Source organism: Sphaeramia orbicularis, chromosome 7, assembly GCF_902148855.1.
Source record: "Sphaeramia orbicularis chromosome 7, fSphaOr1.1, whole genome shotgun sequence".
NCBI classification, from domain to species: Eukaryota; Metazoa; Chordata; class Actinopteri; order Kurtiformes; family Apogonidae; genus Sphaeramia; species Sphaeramia orbicularis.
This window is the reverse complement of record NC_043963.1, coordinates 36,908,884-36,931,738: the sequence shown is the minus strand read 5'-3', so window position 1 is coordinate 36,931,738 and position 22,855 is coordinate 36,908,884. Positions and strand designations below refer to the sequence as shown.

Here is a 22,855-nt window from a genome sequence, read left to right as displayed (position 1 = left end):
GTGTCCTGTTAAAGTGAATATGGCCATCTATCTTCAGTTGTCTTCAGTGTAGTGTGACAGACAGCTGAATCACAGAGAGGGAGAGGTTCAACAAGGGGTTCATGAAGGGAAAAGGTTGGGAGGTGCTGGAAAGGTGAGGAGAGGGAGAGGAATGAGAGAAGGAGGGGGACTGGAAGTGAGGAGAAACTGAGACACAGGAGGACAGAAGGAGAAGGAGAGGGCGATGACTTTGTGTAAATGCTAGCTTAGTTGTCCTCTCCTGTATGTATGCGGCTCCTCATTGGCCGACTAGAAGCCCCCCTGTGTGAAGGAAGTGTCACCAGGGAAACTTCGTTTCGCTGCCTCTGTGCGTGTTTTCCTCCTTGCCAGGGTTATTTTTAAATTGCATTCGGCTTCCTGCTCAGACTAAAGCACAGCATCCCTGTTTGGTTGTTTTCCTGGAATCGCCAGTTCACAAATCAAAGAAAAAGACTCAGCAGCAGCAATGTTCTCCTCTTCTCCTCTCCCACAGTTACATTGCAAGCTCTTTGCAAAATGGGGGACGACCTGACCTTTTGTGTGTACTGCCTCCTGGCTGTGGACAGGTAAGTTCACTCGTCTCTTGTCATTTGTCTTATGTGCCACTGTGTTTGTGCTGTGTTGTTTTTTTGGCCTTTATTGTAAGTACTTTAGCTGTTGATTGTGATTAACTGTGTTTCAACTTAAAATGAATAGGAAGGAAAAGAAAAAAAGATATAGTTCTTGAAAAGGGACTTAATTCTGGTTGAATATTGCTACGTATGTGTAAAATGGCAACTTTTTTACTCTTGAAAAGACTTGTGGTGTATGAAAACACCTCCTCTTATTTCTGGCATCTGTTAACAGGCTGTGATATATGCAATGGTCTTTATGATTGTCACACCATTAGCCAGCACGCTGTCTTGTGAGACAACGCTGTCTCCTTTAGCTGTGACTCATTGGAGGCTCAAAGTGAGTAATCAGAGCACAGTTATTGTTTCAACCTGTTACTGTTGACTTGTAGTGCCTGCAGACACAGGTTTGAGCCACGGCAGTGACTCAGCTGAGTGCCAATAGTGTGCTCACATGCCGGTAACATGGTGTATTGTCGGGGCTTTCACAGAAAACTGGGCAAAAAAAAACAGTGTACTAAAGGACTCATGGTTATTCAGCACAGGATTTATTGTGTCTGATTCGCTCATTTAGCTGTCTGCTGTTCTGATGGGTGTGATATCTCTGACGGGTTATCTCTCCAGGGGTTTGGGGCAAAAAAGTGTTTATGTGGGTAAGAAATATTTATGATTCACAGGCCCTTGCCAGTGTCTGATCAGCTGCTGTACATGGAATTGGACATGTAAAAAAAAAAAAGCCTGTAAAGCAGTTTCACAGCATGCATGTGCGTGATGAATAAGTGATGATTATTTTTATATTTTTTTGGATGGATACTGAGGGATCCCTCCCTTGCTCCAAGCTTCTCTGGCATGTTTCTGTGATGTAAATGGTCTGCATTTTTTATTTGAGATCATTGTTAATTTAGTCGACAGTTAAAGAGGGAACCGCATGGGAGCTTTTCAGGGCAAAGTGGCGGTTGATGACAGTGTTCGGTCAAAACCTGCATCTGTGGCATGTTGACCAGCTTTGTTTGAGTGTCAGCTGTTATATAAACATGTCGATGATCATAGTATGGTGTGATGTGTTCGCTGTTTGACTGCGTTTTAGGGCTGTCCCCTGAAAGTTGGCGATGCAATCATCTGTTGGACATCCCTTAGTTGATGGAGGTTCAGTGTGTAATGCAAGAACAGGATAAAAACAAATGAAAGTTATAAAAATGCACATGAGGAATATAAATATGAGATGAGTGATGATTATTAATTGATAAGAGAAGCTGAAATGAAAGAATGACTGTTGTATTTTTTTGGGGGGTTTTTTATTTCTATTGTAGGATCTTGTGTATTTTAGCGTGATATCGCATCATCTCTACAGATAGACAGATATATTGGCCGAGCCAATATATCGGGCTGATATTTAGATTTTTTTCAATATCAGCATCGGGCCTTAATTTTTTAATTTGAGCCGATATTCGATCAGCAGTAAAAATGTGAGAGATTTGATCAGACACCTGTGTAGCAGCATTTGAAGTTCAGTAAATGTTAAAGGAATTTTATGTGTACTGTATTAATAATTTCATTTATATTGCTGCTTTAAAAATCTTAATTATCTGAGTGTTTCAATTTCATTTACGGTCAGTGTGCTTAAAAAAAAATCAGTCTTAAATGTCGGCCTCAAAAATTGGCTGTAGATATCAACCAATTTTTTTTAAAAATCTGCCTTAGAAATACCTATATCGGTCAACCTCTATTCATCTCATACAGGGGTTGGACAAAATAATGGAAACACCTTCACCTCAAGATGATAATGCCCCAATCCATACAGCTAGAATTGTTAAAGACTGGCATGAGGAACATTCTAATGAAGTTGAGCATCTCGTATGGCCGGCACAGTCCCCAGACCTCAACATATTGAGCATTTATGGTCAGTTTTGGAGATTCAAGTAAGACGTCGATTTCCACCGCCATCGTCTCTAAAAGAGTTGGAGGGTATTCTAACTGAAGAATGGCTTAAAATTCCTTTGGAAAACAATTCACAAGTTGTATGAATCAATACCTCGGAGAACTGAGGCTGGAATTGCCGCAAAAGGCGGACCTACACCATATTAAATTATATTTTGTTGATTTTTTTAAGGTGTTTTCCATTATTTTGTCCAACCCCTGTATGGTCTTTCAATCTTGCAAATTCAGTTGTCTCGCAAAGTAACATATTTGGCAGCAGGACTGTGTGTTAAAATCAGATTACTAAAAAAACCAGTACAAGTTGAAAATATTCCTCTCATTTTTAGTGACTCTACAAGTTATCCAAGTACCAGACATTTGCAGTGTAGTTTGTTTTGACTGTTTTATTGCTCATACTTGGAGCCACCTTCAAGCTTCCATTTTGTTACTTTGACTGTTTTGAGTCAGTTGTGTTCAAGTGTTGTCTCATGGGAGGCATTTGTCTTTGGTTTTGTCTGGTCGTTCTATACATATAAAGCAGAAATGATCAAATGACCGTGCAGTGTGGTTATTTTAAACCATTTCATGGGTTAATTTACTGAACAATACCCTATTGTGATATGCACCATTACTGTTGCACAAGATAACATATACTGTTACATATATTTGGGTTCACGTGTCAAACGCAGGTGTCCTAAGGTGATTCTGGAAAGATTGAAACTTCTCCTCAAGTGGCCACTTCTAAATCAGAATGTCACTTAGATGTAATAATATACATGGCTGCAGATCTTGATTTTAATTAACTTGGGATATCTGGTTTTGGTCTGTGAGTTGGGCCATTCTTCATAGGGCTATATATATCATACATAGCTATCTCATTTCTTTTCAGTGCTCACATTCCTTACTCTAGAAGAATATGCTGATGTATTTGAATTCATTGCTAGTTGTTCGATAGAAGTGTTAGAAATTGGAAACAAGCTTATATTGAAAAATAAAATTCAGATTTCTAAATTGTTTTACTTCATCAGTATGTTTTCTTTTTTCCAAGTTCCCTATGACAACAATAACAACAACAACAGCAGGACCTATTATGTGATGTCCAGTATTTACTGTGTGGGGAGGGTAATCCTAGCTGCCAGTATCTCCTACCGGGAGATTAGCTGGGGATAGTTTCCTCTGCCAGACTCAGAGGAAAGAGACAAATGAGACATGTAGTTGTATTGGTGATGCTGCCTGGTTGCGCTAAAAATAACCCTCCTGACACTTGACTGTGTTTCCACTTCACTCTCTCACAACTGAACTTGCAACAGCAACGCAGCACCCTAAAATAGTCTGCTGCGAATGGTGAATAGGCTGGTGCCACAGCCAAGATTATTCCGCCTACGACTCTGACTGATTCACCTCGCCACTTCTTCAAAGAAGAAGAAGTGCTGTGTCTCAAGAGGATGGGTCTTGGTGCTCGTCTGTGGGTCTGATTTGCCCACAAGACGCCTGATAGGAAGTAAAAAAAAAAAAAGAACACAGGCCAATGTAGAGCTGTACTGGTAGACACTTTATGGCACCCACGTATTTTACACATCAGACAGTTTGACAACAATGTGCTGTCTTCAGTAAAATCACTTTACATTTTCTTTTTTAACATATGTTTTGATGTGTCATCTCATTTGCTTTCAGTAATAATTCTAGAATGTGCAGCGTAATTTGAGGCCATGTCCTGCAGCTGTGATGGGCCTATAGAGAGCTTTTAAGACATGAGGAATTGTATACCTTAGCCACAGTTTTCTTTGTGGTTTGTCACATAATGGCAAAGTAAAGGCTGCATGTGTTAGGCCACATCTCAAGGAGATTATCTGTGTATGATAATTGCAATTTGATATCTGGGTTACAATGCTATGAGCTACTTCTTCAGGTCACCAGGATGCTTAGACATGTACCTTTAGGCTAATTTATGTAACTTACGTCTTTGTCTTTTTCTTTTGTTCATGTGTTCCAGAGTTTACAAATGAGGACCACTTGGCTGTACACAAACACAGCATGAGATGACGCTGAAATTTGGACCAGCTAGGACCGACTCTGTCATAATTGCAGGTTTGTTGTGTAACAAACCCTCACCTTTACTCTGTCGTTCAATATCAAACTCTCAGTATTCAGATGAACATGCTTGCGTCACTGTGTTCCAACACGTTACCAGAGCATTAAAACCAGCCCTGAAGACACATGTACGGGTTTCTATATTCACTTCAAAGTGTGAACAAAGTGTGAAAAAAATTATGAATAGTTATCTCTCTTCATTCCCTTTTGCCAGACCAGACACCTACTCCCACCCGCTTCCTAAAGAACTGCGAGGAGGTTGGTCTGTTCAATGAGCTCGCCAATTCCTTTGAACAAGATGAAGATGACAAGAAGGCCCAAAAACTCAGTAAGGGTGTTTTCTGGATATATTTTATGCACAAAAATCCCAGGCAATTTTTCACATAGATCAAGAACTGAAATATTACTTTCTACTCTAAACTATAAACTTCTGAAAACTATTTCCATTATACTATTTATTATTATTTATGCACCTCCATCCTACTGGAAAATTACATTTTACTTTGCACATAACAGTTTATTGTTGCACCTTGCTGCTTAGTAGATTTTTTTACCCAGTTGTGTTTTTCGTCACTTGTAATTTGTTATGTATACTGTGTTTGCTCTTTTGTTCTTTTTTTATTTTTGTATTCTATTTTGACTGTCACATGCTGTTGCTGCACTGCAGTTTCCCAGATTGGAATCAATAAAATGTCTAGCTAGCTAGCTGTCTGTCTGTCTGTCCTACTTTGTCCCTCTGTATATAATAAGTATTCTACATGTTTGACTGCATAGGAAAGTGTTTCATAAACTGATGTTATGTGCATTTGGTTTGCAAGATAAATGCCCACTTCCTTTTTTTTTCCTTTTTTCTGTACTGTGGTCTATAAGAAATGTATTGTGTTCTATATGTCATTTACTTCTATGGTATTTTTTTCCTTAGTCATAATAATCACATGAACTTGATCTTCTGTGTCTCTCATTGCCACTGTTCTCGACAGCTCCCAACTTCAAACTCTGTGGCTTTGGATATGACTTTACAGACGTCGTCAGATGTGAAAGTGAAAGAGGAGTCTCCTGTGGAGGTGGACTCCTCGCCACCGGACAGCCCAGAATCTATCTCCTCGAGGTCGGACAGCACCAGAGAGTCTCTGGTTAAAGGAAAGGTAGGACAGAGTATATGTGTGTGTGTGTTTTGTGTGTGTGTGTGTGTGTGGGGGGGGGGGGGGTAGTTTAGTGTACATGGAAAAAAGGGCGGGACCTTAAAGTGATGTTAGAGAGTATTTGTCACGATACGAGTCATTTTGACTTCTACAGTATTGCATTATTGTGAATCATTATTGTTTTTCCTCTTGAATTTCTGAAATAGCATAGAAAAAGCATAATTGTGCCTTTATTTGTAATAGTTTTAATGCAGTTTTATACACCTTCCCACATCTAATTCCCCAGGACACACCACCCAGGAGTTCAGCCCCCACCCCGACCATAGTGCGTCCAGGTTCACTCCCACTACACTTGGGCTTTGATGCCCTTCAGCCCACCATGCCATCGCCCACCTCTGTCATCACACAGGCACCGCCTTCCAATCGCACTCTGGGGTTAGTAAACCTCTGTGAACATCCTCTACACAAACTTTTTCTTCTGTCCCTGTTTTCTATGTAAACATTCCATAAGTTGGTTTAAATAATAGAAACAGCTTTTTTACATTAATGCAGTATGCAAATTTCTTTTACACATCATTCATTTGACATACTGTGAAGTGATTTATTTATTGTACTTAGCTTTAATATTAAAGAATATTCTAATAATATTGGTGTGTTATTGTGCAGTCTTTCCTTACATAGTCTGCAGTATTAATGGATATATGAATTATGGCTGTGTATCTGCAAGAATGTGACAATACAAAGTTTATGATGCAGTGTCTTGTTGTATTTCATTGTCGTAAAACCTGACTTAAAAAAACAAACAGAAAATAAAAATCTATCTCGGGGGTTGGTTGAAGTTTTACAGAGCCAGACTAGATTTCAACAGTTATTTGTTGATGTGCCAGTGTTGAAGAAAGGTCTAATTGAATCCACTATTAGGGTACATTTGAAACATTTGTAAATAGAGAAGCAAATCCTATGATCAAAATGGCAAAATCCCTGCTGAAGAATCAAAGACCATAAAGAACCAAGCATTTGTTATTTTACCACACAAATATTACTACTTGCCATTTTCTCTAGTGCGGAGGTTGTTGTAGTTTCACATTGTGAGGAGAAGTTGGTTACAAATAGTGAAAGGGGAGAAACATACTGGCTGAAAAAGTCAATAACAGCAAGTTTATTCCAACCGAGTAAATGCTTTGAGCCAGACTAGCCAGACAGCACAAAACACTGTCTGCATCAAATATTTACTATTTGATACACTATTAATTAAATCAGTAATGTTTTTGAGAATCAGTACAGTGTCACAGAACATTTATGATGATCCTCAAATCTAGCAAAGTATATGGCTTACACCTCTAGTAGAAATTAGCTGATAGAGATGACGTAAAGAATCTTTCCAGCACTATTAGGTAACTGTTTAGCTTTTACGCAAGCTTTTGCACATAAAATTGCCGTGTTATTTATATACAGTCGTAGAAAAAATTATTAGACCATCACAAGTCATCAAAAACAGTAGTTATGCAATCAAGTACTTACTCCTGTGTGTATCATGTGACTAAAACAGACAAAAAAGAAAACATGGAATGCCTAAAAGCACAGTTTTTGGCAGTAGAATACCATAGCTATTGATGTAAGAACTGAAGTGATTTTTGTTATTATCAAGAAAACCATGGAAAATGGCTAGATATCAGCTCTGAAATTAAACTTTCATGAGCTGTTGTTGTTGTTATCATTATATTTGTCCTAACAAATGTACCTTTAGTTGTACCAGGCATTAAAATGAACAAGAAATTGAAGAAAACAACGATGGTCTACTAATTTTTTCCGCAACTGTACATGTTTGTGTAGCTCTCCAACCAGCCACTACCCCATGATGATGCTTCCCACCGGTCAAGCAGTGCCTGTGCTCCCTGGTCCCGTACAGATGCCCTCTGTCATTAATGTAAGGCACACCGACAGTCTAAATGACACATTACAGCTTACATGTACTTGTTTATGTATAATTATGTATTTTTTGTGCTCTGCAGCTGGCCCGACCTGTGTGCATGGTACCCAACATTCCTGGGATCCCTGGTCCTCCTCTGGGAGGCAGCAGCAGCGGCTCAAACTCCCCCTCTGGTTACATCCACTCAGAAGCCAAGATGGTCAGCACTAGATTAGTTCTCTATTTTTATCTCTTTATCGCTTCTTTTTGTCTCCCATGTTTGCCCTCCAGCCTTCTGCTGCACTGCCTTAGTTTGCTCATCATATGACTTTATACCACAGTAACTTGATGGTTATTGAACCTTTGGCACAGTGGCAACACAATCTGTACAGAAGCTGAATCAATTATACTGTAAATTACATTCTATCGAAACATTTCTTTTTCCATTAGAATTTCAGATAAAGTTGAGTAACCACTCATTTCATGGTATTACAACATAGTGTACCTTCTTTATTAGTTGCTGTGTTTTAGACATGCAGATTTTTGTTGCCAGTGTGATGTTTTACAGCAGGATATGTTACAAAATTAAACTCAGTACAAAAAAGGATCCAATACAACAAAATATTAGGTACTTAAATGCTGCACTTTTTGCCGACTCCTTGTAGAAGACTAACTTGTTTGTAAGCCAGGATGTGTGGGCTTGCTATGTTGTTAGAGGAATGTGTGAATTATAACACAGAATACACAATATGAAAAGTGTTATGGCTGTTAAATCTGACCTGTCTGCATTTCTCCTGTTAACAGTTGAAGCTGCAGTAGGCAGAAGTCTTCAGTATCTCACCCTCTTTGTTTTAATAATATAAGATGTACAACCAAGTGGCAAAAATGAAATATCATTGGTGGCTCCCACAGGTTCCTGTAGGTGTTCACTGAACTTCTCTCGCATTCACTTTATTCGGACCCTCTAATAAGTGCACTGGTGATCTTTGTAAAATCAGTGAATAAAATATTAGGGATATTAGAAGGTTTTGATTTCTGCTGTTGGGTAATAGGTTTGGGTGATAGCCCACTCCAAGCCAAGCTTCTGTTTATTGAATAGAACATATTTAAGCCTGACAGACGGCTCAACTGTAGTTCATAAGTTACACTGACAAGACTATCCCAGGATTTTGTTACGTGAATATTTTACAAATGTACAGTGTGTTTGCTTTAGGGCGAGCTCATTCATCATCTTGGACGCTTCTCCAGTTTAGCTCTTTTGTCCAAATGTCAGTCATCTGTTCTTATACTCAGTTGTTCTTAAAAAATGTAAAAATGTTCATGGCTAGATTTTCTTAAGCCTAAAGTGGAAGTGCAGAAGTCTTCCCCTCAGACCACTTAAAAGAAGAACCTGCTAATGGGTTATTATGGAATTGGAAATTATGCCAAAAACTACTGACAACTAAGCTCTTTTCTACCACAATGAATCAGTTTTATTTTTTATTGATTTCATTTTATTTATTTATGTAGACAGGGACAATGCACAATGTACATTAACCCTAAACAAGAGATGTAGTGTGCCAGGTTGTAGCACTTGTGTTAATTTCTACCTGTACTTCCTGGGCAGGCTGATGTTATCATTAAAAAAGCAGACATTGATAAAAACTAAAACATAAAAAGAGCAATATAAGATACATTTTCATAACTCCATCTATATAAAAAAAAAAAAAAAAAAAGGAAAAAAAACCATTCACATCCAACCATTCACTCTTATTCGTTCCACTGCAGTCTGTCACACACACTCTAAGCACGTTTACATCACATTACATTATGTCTACAGGCTTGGTTAGAGAGTAGCTGTTTTTTCACCATGTGGGAAAATGTGTGATAGTTTGTAATTGTTAGTAGCTCAGTTGGAAATGTATTCCACTGTCGCATGGCCACACATGAAAACGCTGAATTTGCAAATGCTGTTTTGTGCCTCAGAATCCTGCATTTGCCGCGAGCTGTTGATCAGGTAGTTCCTGGTGTTTTTCCAGAACTCAAAGAAATAAACCTTTTTAAGGGAGGAACAGCAGAATTATGGATAACCTTAAACAAGAGACACACATTTGTATACATGATTACATTTTCAAAGCTGAAGATCTTATATTTTGACAAAATTGGGCATTGATGGAACGCTCGTCTTTTCTTGTCATGAATCTTGAGAGAATATTTATACAATGACTCTAGAGGCCTTACAGCAGATTTACAAGACTGCAACCAGCTGATCATACAGTAAAGAAGATGTGGAACTATCCTTGCATTTAGATACATATTTGACGCTTCAATAGACAGTGAGTTTCTGATATATCAGAAATTGCAACAGTTAAATTTAATTGTATTTGTCATCTTTTTAATATGCTTTTTAAAGCTTAAATTTTGGTTAAGTGTCACACCTAAATATTTAAATTCAGTCACATTCTTAATTTTTTGTCCTTCTATCATGATATGAGAGAAATTTTTGGGTTTGTTAGGGTTTGTGAAAAACATCGACACAGTTTTATCAACATTCCAAGTTAGACAAGAGTTCCTCAGCCAATTAGAAACCTTCTCCATTTCCTGTGTTATTTTTTGAGTCACTTCTTCCATTATTATACTTACATACTGGTTGTACTGATATATAAGTGTACTTATATACTGAGTCAAATCATAGCTGATTCAACTGTCTGTTAGAACTCTTGTGGCTGTTGCTAATGTTTGTATTACTGTTCTTCTTCAGCGTCTGAAGGCTGCGTTGTCCCAGCAGAGCCCGTCAGGACACAGTATGGGGATTATGGCCATGGGCAGCAGCCCCATGGTGCCTCAGAAGGCAGAGCAGAGCCAGCTGCTAGTCCAACACCCAGATGCTCCTTCACCTGCACAACCTCAGGTATAATATTATTTTTCTGTGCTCTTATTTTCTCCCTTTGTTCTCCATTGACCACAGCCAGTCAAGGCAGGTGGCCGAACAGCCTGAGCTGATTTCAGCTTTGTTCCTGTTACAGGGAGTTTTTCTTCACCACTGTCAACAAATGCTTGCTCAGGGGGGATATATTTGGTTTCACTTTGGAATATTGTGCAATGTTTGCTGACCTTACAAAGAAATATGCATTGAGATGATTTGTGTTGTCTTTTGGTGCGCTATAAATAATATGTGAGCGTAAATGAATTAATAAAAAACTAGACTTCTAGTTTTCTGTATTTAAAGACTCTGATATTACTTTTAGGTTGGAAAACAAAGTTAAATCTGGAATGTTGAAATAATTACCCAAAGTCACCAAGTTGCACCATATTAATAAAGTGGAACTGTACTTTTTGTAGTGAGATGACTGATGTTGTCTGAGTAAAATAATGAAACTCTGACTCAAACTTCCCTTTTCTTTTTTGTCTGTCTTCCACTCCCTCCCCTGTCTATCTCCTTCCCTCTGACCCTCGCCCTGCTCTTCCTGCAGGTATCTCCAGCGCAGCCTACAGGTGGGCGTCGGCGGCGGACAGCGGACGATGACCCAGATGAGAGAAGGCAGCGCTTCCTCGAGAGGAATCGAGCTGCGGCATCGCGCTGTAGACAGAAACGCAAACTGTGGGTCAGTTCTCTAGAGAAGAAAGCTGAGGAGCTCAGCAACTTGAACGTCTCGCTGTCGGTGAGTGGGCTCGGAGAAGATGGGCACAGACAAAGTGTCATCCCTGGATATCTGCGTATATTACCATCTTTGTGTTTGTTAGTGAGCCTGTTTACATGCACACCAATACTTTGATCATTATCCCATTTCTGGAGTTGTCAGATTATTCAAGTGACCGTGTAAACAGGATAATCTGATATGCTTTATCAGATAACGGCGGTTATCTGATTATGAGAAATCAGATTAACACACCTGGATTCCTCCCCAATACTCCGATGCCTTCCTGCCTGTGTACAGGTTAATGTTATTTATTTCGTTCTTCTACATCTGCGCACCTGTAAACACCATTAAAATCATAGAGAACTGAAGTTACATAGTTAAATATGAGTGGAAGGCAACGGAAAGTTTGATTCTACCATCACTACATTCATACGTACTCCGAAAGAAATCCAATAATGGACTGGAGCGTCTAAACCACAGTTTTTCGGTTATGACATTTCTTAAGTGCATATAATTGTAACATCTGATTGTTACAATTATCCGATTACTCTCAGATATTGGACTTTTATGGTCATGTAAACTGGCTCACTGATGAGAAAGTTGACAGATTTCCAATTAGTAATGGATGTTTATGACATTTGTTCTAGACAAACTGAGGCCTATCTCAGGTGATGTAGTGTATCTTTACATCGTATTCTGAATGGCTGATACTATAGGGCATCTAAGCTCATCATCTGTCAAGGCTTACACCTTCATATCTTCAGTTGCGTTACTGTCTGGTTTAATTTAACATCTCTCCATGATTGGCTGTAATGTACCAAAACCCAGACAGAATGGAAATACATATTAATTCTCTCTAGGGAACATTTTACTCCTACGAGTAGTATTGTAATAGTTTTGGCTTTTCACTGCATGTGTAAGGTAGGGGTCCTTGTTCTGAGTTTTCTTATTCTCTGTCTTGTCAGAATGAAGTGTCTCTCTTGCGGAATGAAGTGGCACATTTGAAGCAGCTTCTGTTGGCCCACAAGGACTGTCCTGTGACCACCTTACAGAAAAAGACTGCCTACTTAGGTAATAATACTTGAAGCATTTTGCCTCACCTGACTCACCTGTATGCTCCTCTCATTTATTTAGTTTCCCACTCATACATTGGTGAACAGACATGGTAACAGATTAGACTGGGAATATTGTTGCTAAATTTGGTTTTGTTTTTAAACATCTGCAGTTAATTTACAGTTCAAGGACCTACCCTGGGGATGTGATGAATAAATAACATGAAAATGTTATATAATATAGAGATATGTTCTTGTGAATGTTTAACATCAAAACCATTCATTGTGGCAGTGAATTTGACAGGTGCAATACTTACAGTAAATAGTCGGAGTAGATTACAGTAGGTCCTTCTTTAAAAAATAGTGAATTCAGCATCGTTCAGGGATGATCTTCACATTTTACTTGACAAACGAAGATATTTTGTGTTTCATCTATCCACAATTAAACTATATAGTGTAAGGAACTCACTATCCTGGCCAAGTTCTTTAATAAAGTTGCTCCACATTAAGGAAGATGGAAAAGGGAAGAAAAGTCTCCTAATGCTTTTGTGGACAGTAGTTATCTCTGTAACAACTGTCTCAGGTGCCTAAATCCATGATAACGGCCACTATATTGTGAGGTCTCAGGTGGATTTTCATTTTCTTGAGTTCTGTTCAATTTTTTGGTTGTGCTTTTCAGTTTCTGTACTGCTGTAACAGTCTACTACACTAGTTATACACTATGTACCAGCACAACATGGTCCACCACATACCTTACATAAGCACAGCCAGTCTTACATAGTGAACATTTAATTGTTGTTGTGATATTCATTCCACACATTATTGTTTGATGGTTTATTTAATGAATGAAAGTTCAGAAGAATATAGTAGTACTTTTGTACCTTAACATATTTATAATGTACAGTATGTGAAAGTAGTTGTGACAAAAACAGCCTTTTACAAACATATACAGTATATTGTCTGAAAGTATTTAAAGTGAAATTTTGTAACACACACATCCTCTTTATTTTCTCTGTAGCTGCAGAAGAGAGCATGAAAGACAGCTCAGAGCCTACAGGTTCTCCTGCCCCGGTGATCCAGCACAGCTCTCTTGCGCCGAGTCCTTCCTCAGGCCAAAATGGCCTCAACACCAGAGCAGCAGCTGAGGCCATGGCCATGTCAGTGCTCGCAGGAATGGGTCAGCAGCAGCGAGCTGAGAGTGGACCCTCTCACATTATCATGGCTGCACAGTCTCAATCTGCTGCCAGATGATGAGCGATGCCACCTCGGCCCAGACTTGGCTCACACCTGTCACCCAAGGGTAAAAAAGAGCAGTGGACCCGACCCTCCCATACACCTTCTGGATGCCCTTATCGACAACTCCAGCCCCCCTCCCCCCGTTCCTCTGCTCTCTTTGACCCTCCTGTGGAGCCATCATGCTGTGGCCTGGAGCTCAGCAGCAGCAGCAGCAGCCTTCTGAGAACGGACTGAGACTTTTGAGAGAGCTTCCTGTTCACTTTGCCATAGACTACAGGGGCTGGACTCCAACCTTCCCCCACTTGACTCCCTCGTGCCTCCCTACGCGTCTACCCTCACCCTCAGTCAAAACAGCCCTCCATTGGACTGTAGGACTACATTGCTCTGAGTGTACTGCCATAATAAACTTCCTGTGTGGACAACTACTACATGTGTGCACAGATTCAAACACAGATCAAATCGGACACCAAACACACACAGGGCTTTTCATTGTGCCTTGCGCTCCTTGACTATTTAGCCACACCCACACACCTTCATCACAGTGTACATCCTAACACACTCTGCTCTGGTGTCTAGACTTCAGTGACTCAAAATCTCTAAAAAAAAAAAAAAAAATTAAATATAAAAATCTCAACATGGATCCAAAACCTTACCTCACATACACCCCTTTATGAAAAACTTTATAAACTGTGTGTGATTGGCTCTGTGAGTATATATTTATGTAAATCAGAACATAGCAGTTTGCTTATTCCTGGCCTAAAACGTTAATAGCTAGATTTTTAGCATGTGACTTTTTCTGATAAGGTGTTATCTTCTTGATACAATATGTGCAGCTATATTTTTTTTAGTGAATTGGCACATCCTCCAATAGAACCACAATATGGTTGCCCAAGACAGCGTAATATCTTTATTATCAATTAGAAATAATTGTTTTCTAACCTGAAGGGATTTCTGTCTCTTGTCTCCTATTCTGATTTTCTATAAAACAGGCAGTTTTGGTGAAGATGCCATTTCCTTTATATATACAACTATTTGAGTGACTGTGTTTCTCTGTGTGGGCCCTGGACTTACTGTAACTGTTATTTTCACACTTCAAAGGATGGTTGCACATCCTTGCTGCTCATTGAAATGCGTTTAAACCCCTAAATCTCTTTGCTCTTTACCAAACCTATCTAAGCCATATAAACGCAGATCAGATCTCTGAATCTCCAAAGACCGCCTGGTGCCTGTTCTGAGGCAGGATGTAAATAACCTGACTGTTAATTCTGTGGTTCAGAGGTCGCAGTGAGACAATCTATAATATATCACTGTTTTAGGTACATGCACTTAACACATGGGCTCGATTACAAAGTCTGATCATTGTTTTGCCTTAAAAAATCACATTGGTGCCTGAAAGATGCCCATTCTAATTGAGGTCTTCGCTGTTCATTTCATCAATTCCCAAACAATCAGCCAAAACAGGATTGATTAGCAGTCAAAAATTCCTTTTAAATATTTACAATAATGGTTAATTTATGTCCGAGCTTCTTTTCAGGGACATAAAAACATATAACACTTGTCTGTCATCTGGTGGAGAAAAATGGAATAGACACCTCAAAGGACTTTGAAGAAAGGAAATTACTAATTGTGACTGATTCTAAATCTTCAAGTCTTTTTGGATCCCACCAAGATATTTTACGAAGATATCAATCTATTTTTTACATAAACAAGCAGTTTGCTTTGTGTGTTTCCTCTGTACGTCTGTCCCTCTGTTGTCTCATTGATCATGTATTTGAAAGATGTGATATTACAAAAAAACGGCAAGATATCTGTCCACAAACATAAGGGCATGTCATTATGCACTAAAGTAATGCAAGTTTATTGTTGCTTGTTCAGTTTAATTTTTGCAGATTTCTTGTCCTCTTGGTCTGTTTCACACTGAGATGCTATATGACCTTTTCTTTTTATCTGTACTGTATACATACATGGGAATTTGTTCTGCGACTTTTTCATATTTTTCACTTTTGACTGAACCTCTTGTCCTACCATGGCGATCCCAGCGTTTTTTTGTTGTACTTGGAAGCTGGCGCTATATTAGTCCAGCTGTCCCATATAGACGATTGTCATATGAAATGAAAATTCAAACCATATTTAGCGTTCATGTTTTCATGTACATGTGATCGGCACCTTTTTTATCTCATTTCTTGTTTTCTTTTTGTTGCGTGCTACTTCCAGCACTCTACAACTCATGTCATAATGCTTCTGATTGTACTGGTGAGTATAGAATCTAATTTCATTAACATTTCTTTTCCTCTAAAGAATAATGTCATTAGTCCTTACAAAAAAAGATATATCCCTGTGTTGTAACTTCGAAAGAGGAATTGGTCTTGTCTAACTTATTTTTAATTGGCCAGTTGACATATTTTGGCATATGTGATACTAGAATTGTTGTGAAAAGAGCAATTTAATGAAAAGTGCAACAATGTGAAAGTTGCATATTATATATTAGTGGTTTTTCACACTCCCATTGTTGGACTGATTTTAAAAAAAAAACAAAATGTCCTTGTACTGTACATATCTGTACTATATGAATATATTTACTTTTCCATGCATGTCCAAGTGGATTACTATGAACACTTACAGTGCTGCAGTTTTAATTAAAGAAACTACATCTTAATGAACTTTGTGTTATTAGTATTCACACTACATTCGTTTTCCGGAAACAAGATTATCAAACAGCTTGTAATAAGTGTTCAAACTATCATTCATTCCTCTCATTTTAGTATATTTTGTTCTTATGGAAAAGCAGCAGTGAAAGACATATTTAATTACACTGTTGAGTTTTCTTTGATCATGTTTTCCTTGTAATATGTCAAAGCTTTCCTTAAGGAAAACATGGTCCTTCCCACATTTTTAAGTGACCCTTAATTGCAGAGTAGGCCTTCAGTAGGGTGCATTTACAGCAGATTGAAACTGTTACTCTCACAATACCACACTGGTCCTTTGAAAGTGACCCAACGCATAACTAAGAATCCTGTTTCATGTAGTTGAATCTCTTCAGCATGGTTCCTGCTGAGCATTTTTGATGACATACTGTATGATTATACCTTTTTTTCGATTAATTATGAGCTTTTGCTTATTTTTGTGTGAGCCAGTTGCGAAACATGTGTTGTGCTATTCATTCCTGGAACTATCTAACAAACACAACTTTATTTTCAGAAATAAATGGACGACACAGGCTGTTAAGTCCAATATTCAACCAAAGTGCTTCTTCAATTCATGCTGACTGCAATACTGACAAAAAATATTGAGTGGAATAACCTCCGCATTTTCTGGATCCCCTGAAGGATCCTCACATCTGTCACAGCGTTTAGTGATTTGTCTGATATATGGGAATATCACTTAGCAGCGACAGGATGATAAAAGTACTCGTGACATGACAGTGTAATGCATGGTGAAATAAGCAGCTAGTAAATCTACACTTGTAGGATTTGACTATATCTACTTCACTTCCCCTTAAGTATAAATGTGAAGTAACTATACTTGAGAATTTCCATTTTATGCAGCTTTACACTTATAAAATATTGCAGTGTAGAGCCAAATAACTGCTATTTTTACTTCTTTATTTCTACTAAAGTTGATTTTTTTTTAGAGACAATGATCCTATACAACTTAATGCATTGCTGTAGATTCAACTACTCAAATAAACTCAGCCTCAAACTTCTAAAGCAGTAAAATATAACATATAGATGAGTGCAGGAGTACAATGACCCTAAAACATCATATTTAATAGTAAAACACTGACAGGGACCATTTTATTTCACAATGACCATTTTGACCATTTCAAATACCATCGTACAGTGGCAAATGCAATTGTACATTTTGTGCTGCTTCATACTTCTACTCCAATGCAACTTTCAGACTGAAATATTGTTCTTTTCACTGCACTATATCTATGCAACACTACAGAACCTGGTTAATATTTACTTTTGCCTTGGATTAGGAAATGTTCCATGAAATCAGCTGTATCTACTTCAAAAGTTTTTAAGCTACTACAAATGTTTAAAGTTCTCGATGAACCTTGAAACGTGGGTTTATTTCGTTGCAATTAAAGCATTAAAAATCAGATGAGTTGATATCAGTGCATGCCAAGTTGCATTACTCTGGAATCATGCTTTCATTGTCAGCACATGAATGTTTCAGCCTACTCACAATATTTATCATCAGCATCCAAAAATCATATTGTTTATATTGTATTGTATAATATTTTAAGTGCATTTGTCAAGTTTGGTTTGCTATGCTTACCTCTTGTCAAGCTTTACGCTCATTAGTTTTTGTAAAATAATCTTGCATCATGACCAGTGTCATAATAAGGTTATAATGGGCCCTTGAGCATCTTAACCCTAACTTTGAAGTAACACCAATATATAGCAAAATAAATCAAATATAAATGTGACATAGATTGGACCACATCAGCAGCCATCTTTGTCTATTTGTATATGATAAATACACTAAAGACTATCAAAAGTCATTAACCCATAAAGACACTGTTACTTTTGTGGCAGTTCCAAAATATTTTTTTCTTTATATTTAACTTTTCTCACTTGATTTATCACAATTTATGATGACATAATCCTATGTATTTTGTGTTTTTTCAGTGAACATCAGGTATTTTCTTTTATTTAATTTATGGATCATGTTCACAAAAGCTCAGATTAAAATTGAGGGTTATTATATCAGAACCAGAGAAAAGTGACGAAAAAGTGACTTTTTTGGCAAAATGTATCTTTAACTGAAAATAAACCCAGTGTATCATCCACTGTCATTGATCAAACTCCATGGGTTTTACTGGTGAATCCAAGATGACAGTGTTTCCACGTCCACTACGGAGCCTCTGAACGTCCCAGTGGGTCATATCCGATGACTGTGAAAAGACGACAAACTGCATTTTGCACCAGTTATTTCCATGTATTGATTAGTGAATCAGAAGTTATTAAACATTTTAGATCAGTAGATGGTTTTGGTCGTCGGTGGCTAATTGGGTCTTTATGGGCTAATTTGATTAGACAGTTTTTCATAGTGTATTTGCTGTTTTGATGGTTTATATTTGTATTACTTTGTTGTAGATTGCCTGGCATTGTCAGTATCCTCCTGAGACCCAGTAATGCAGGGGTGTCAAACTCATTTTAGTTCAGGGGCCACATTCACCTCAATATGACCTCGAGTTGGGTGACGCGGTGGTGCAGTGGTTAGCACTTGTGCCTCACAACAAGAAGGTCCTGGGTTCGATTCCAACACTAGTCGACGGGGGTGGGACCTTTCTGAGTGGAGTTTGCATGTTTTCCCCGTGTCTGCGTGGGTTCTCTCCGGGTACTCCGGCTTTCTCCCACCATCCAAACACATGCACTAATAGGTTAATTTAAATTGCCCATAGGTGTGAATGTGAGAGTCTCTATATGTCAACCCTGCAATGAACTGGTGACTTGTCCAGGGTGTACCCCGCTTTCGCCCTTAAGTAGCTGGAATAGGCCCCCATGACCCTAGTGAGGATAAAGCGGGTTCAAATAATAAATGAATGAATGAATGATCTCAAGTGAGCCAGACTAGTAAAATAATAATGGTGAAAAAAGTAAAATGACTTTAGGATAATGTTTACATCCACAATGTTTCCTTAAAAATCTGAAAAACATTAACAACTTGAAATATCTTAGGAAGAAGAAGGGCAATTTTAAACTAAAACAACGAAATCCATGAAAATACAAGAGAACAGCTGGAGAAGAACTGTCCACTGGAGTGACCACTGTGCATGAAAGGGTTAACTGTCCTAATCCTGGTTCACATGTGAATACTTCTTGCACCACTCCCCTCTGGTTGACTGGAGTGTGTGTGTGTGTGTGTGCGTGTGTGTGTGTGTGTGTGTGTGTGTGTGTGTTCGGCTGACTGCCGCCAGGGGGCGCACTAGTTTCGGTGTGATTTCGGCTCAGATGCAGTGAATTAACGTACAGGCGAGGTAAATGTAGTCACGTGACCGCCGCTCATTGCCTTTGGTGAGTTTTTCCCATTATGGCGGAGGGGCCAGCCGTGCGGATGGACTGTCTCTCCCACTCTGATGGTTGTTTTGTGTCTTGAGGGAGGGCGTTTTGTTTTTATTTTCCCACGTTTCTTGACAACAGCCCGGTTCTTTAAAACTCGCCTGCACTCGTGTTCGTGGCTCCGTCATGGCAGACCGCGGCGTGGATTTGTCCGCCCTGCCAAAAGAGGTTAGAGACCAACTGGCGGAGTTGGATCTGGAGCTGTCTGAAGGTAAAGGAGGGGAGGGGGTCTAACGGGGCTGATGGGGGGATGCTAGGGCAGATTTTCGAGCTAGCTTTGTAGCCCAATTGTCTGGGCTAACCGGCATCGATTCTACCAGTAGTTTTCTCCTTCCAGGCTACTTTCCGTTGATAATGCATTGAATGGGAGTGCACGTCAAGCTGTGCCACCTAGCTTATTTTGTGCTAATACAGGATGTGGGCATACGAGCTAGCAGGGCATGACAAGCAGCATTGTACCATACAGGAGGAAGCAAATGGCTTTCATCCTTGCCATTGTGTTTCCTTTATCTTCTGCCTTGAGCTGAAGTGGCCCTACCCGAAGCAAAATGTCGATTTAAAGCTGTGTGTGTGTACTAAATCTTCCTATTTGTCGTGTGATTGAATGTCAAAGGCATAGCTCAGTGTTAGTGTGGCTTTGACACACACTGAGATAGCCACAGGCAAGGGCTGCCTGTCAGGGCTTGACCCTTCCCCTGTCATCTTGGTTATATTTGTTCATATGGTATGGGTTTGGTTCATGTGAGACTACATGGGGTCCAGTCATTCATCATACAAGCCTCATACATGACTGGGGGGTGGGTAATGGTGATGGGGATGTTTTGATATGTGGGTTAAATTTCCAGTTGTGTTCTAAAGATGTGACAAAAACACTGACTCTACTATGGCAGCAAAGCATCTTACACTCCTCCTGGTTGAGGTGGACTAATCAGGCATTTTAGTGGTGTCAGGATCTGAAGAATCACTCCAACTGGACCTGGCATTCATGACACATAACATAAAATATCCTATATACTCTGATCCTTTTGCAAATACGTACATGTGTGAGAGAGGGAGTGCGAAAATCTGAAATGACAAAGCAAATTTCATTCACTGGCTCAGAAAATTTCAACTCATACTCGATATTTGCAATACTACATTTGCTATTATCTTATAGAGAACAAGTTACGACACATTGAATATATTTGATATACTACTCCGCCCAACATGATACCTGAGGTTCGGCCGAAAAATGAATTATTTCAGTGTCGGAGTGATTCACTGTGACTAATAGTGAAATATAATGAAAAGGCCTGTAGTCATCATCTGCTCCGGTGTCATAAGAAGGTGCAGTCTGTTATGAATGACTGCCAGTAATGATGTGAAGGTAGTGTTTGGCCATAGTGACAAACAGTATGAGTCTTAAACACAGTATAAACCTGTCATTACAAGAATTATAGGTTGGATAACCTGCACTGTGCTCATCATATGTTTATGTTACCCTCAGGTTCATGGCCAACAAATTGTCTGAGGTCTGTCAGGTCAGGTGTATACCTCTGTGGTTCTGCTCAGGTGAAACCCCGTGAAGAAAGCTGACGGATGTGTCTATTTGTTGTTGTGTACACAAATGTTGGCCATTCGTTCAACCAAAGCGTAGCCCAGTCCCACCTCCTTCCACAAAGCAGCTGCCAGGCCCTGTCCTGCTCTACATTCGCTGTCACATCAGTGGCAGCTTGGTGACACCTGGGCCACATTCCCCCAGCTGAGGAGACGGATCCAATCATCTCAAGCAGTGACCGGTCACTACATATTATTTGTACGATCTGTCATTGGAATAATGACTCAAATGGTTCCATGAAAATGCTAATGAGTACTTCATTTCCTGATTTGATTATATTCTATAAAACCACAAGAGTTCCTTTAACTTTGGCACCTCTGGTAATACATATTAATGCTGTATTAATCTCTTACATGACTACCATTTTTTTAATAAGTTAATTTCATAGGTTGTGGATAGGACAGTATTTACATCCATACCATTAGGTGATGATCCCTACTGTACTCCAACCTTTTTAAGAAGTTTGGATGGGTGTATTAGACAAGTAGTTTTTTTCTGCAAATCCACTTATTAAAACTGACAAACCACCGGGGCCTAATTCACTTGAGGCTTTATCTACACATTTGTGAGCAAAGATGTACCGATCTGAATGTTCCTGACCACTTTTCCTGTCATTTTTACCTCATAATGATCATCCAGCCATTTTGAAGAGATGCACAGTACTGTACAAAAGTTAAGGCAGCCTTTAAATTTGTTGTTTTTGCAGCGTTGAAATGAACATGCATATTTATTTCTTATTCTCTTTTCTTCAGATACAACAAGAAAATACAAGAAACGTGCACAGCCTTAAAAGGCACACAAAAAAATGGAACTAAATGGGTTGTAAAGGTTAAAGTCAGTAGTTAGTGTGACCCCTGACCCCATGACAAGCAGCAGCAAAAACCATTAGAAGCATCTGGCATGTGTTGAATGAAACCTGGAATAAAATATCAGTAAGTGAATGCCAAAAATTTCATATTGTCTGAACAATAGGATTAAAGGCATGTTAAGTGTAAAAGGAAGGACACACTAAATATGACCACTTTGGTTTATAGAAGCTGTTTTTTTCATTGAAATTAGTTTTTACTGCTGTATATACTACAGTAAAGTATGCACAGTACTGTACATTAGATAAATCATAACCTTGTTATATGCATGTGTTATTGAAAACATAAGCACATTCAGTGTTTTATAATTCAGACCAAATAAGCGCTTTTAGGTGAAGTTGTTTTTTCTTTCTGTCAGCAGTTAAAAAAGCATCATGTACAATGGCCCTTTATACTGGATTCTGTATTATATCTAAAACATGGTTCAATTTGAAGTATTCACAGATTGATGTAGTTTTATACACCAATACATTTTTATGGCAGTACTGTTTTCATCAATGTTATGAAGGATTTTAAGGTGATTGAATTATGAGATCGTCATTGTAGCTCTTTCATCTCTTTACCAATATTCAGCTTGGCATTCAAAGAGCTTTATTATATCCAGAAATCAAATGTGCTGTGCTCAAGGATTTCATCATATCTCTTGGATGACAGATGACAATAACTTGCGCAAACTCCTGCACAATCTTGCTTGTAGTCATTGAGTAAGTCATTGTAGTGAAAAT

At 38.8% G+C, this 22,855-nt stretch overlaps 2 protein-coding genes across 3 annotated transcripts in view; both read left to right on the top strand.

Annotated features, from left to right (window-relative positions):
* Nucleotides 1-469: 469 nt before the first annotated feature.
* Nucleotides 470-16,252, top strand: atf7a (activating transcription factor 7a). Its single transcript, XM_030139123.1, is given in 13 exon segments — nt 470-568; nt 570-588; nt 4,540-4,575; nt 4,578-4,634; nt 4,852-4,973; nt 5,618-5,782; nt 6,066-6,214; nt 7,613-7,706; nt 7,792-7,908; nt 10,429-10,578; nt 11,141-11,329; nt 12,274-12,379; nt 13,379-16,252. Coding segments are annotated over 13 exon segments (1,521 nt in total). The 5' UTR covers nt 470-484; the 3' UTR covers nt 13,612-16,252.
* Nucleotides 16,253-19,612: 3,360 nt separating this feature from the next.
* Nucleotides 19,613-22,855, top strand: part of dip2ba (disco-interacting protein 2 homolog Ba) — a 73,076-nt gene continuing 69,833 nt past the window's right edge. The window contains exon 1 of one of the 2 annotated variants that reach the window (XM_030138178.1): nt 19,613-19,878. In XM_030138178.1, coding sequence (XP_029994038.1) covers nt 19,794-19,878 — 85 coding nt within the window. In that variant the 5' untranslated portion in view covers nt 19,613-19,793. The remainder of the gene's footprint in view (nt 19,879-22,855) is intronic. The other variant, XM_030138176.1, reaches the window with a different exon arrangement.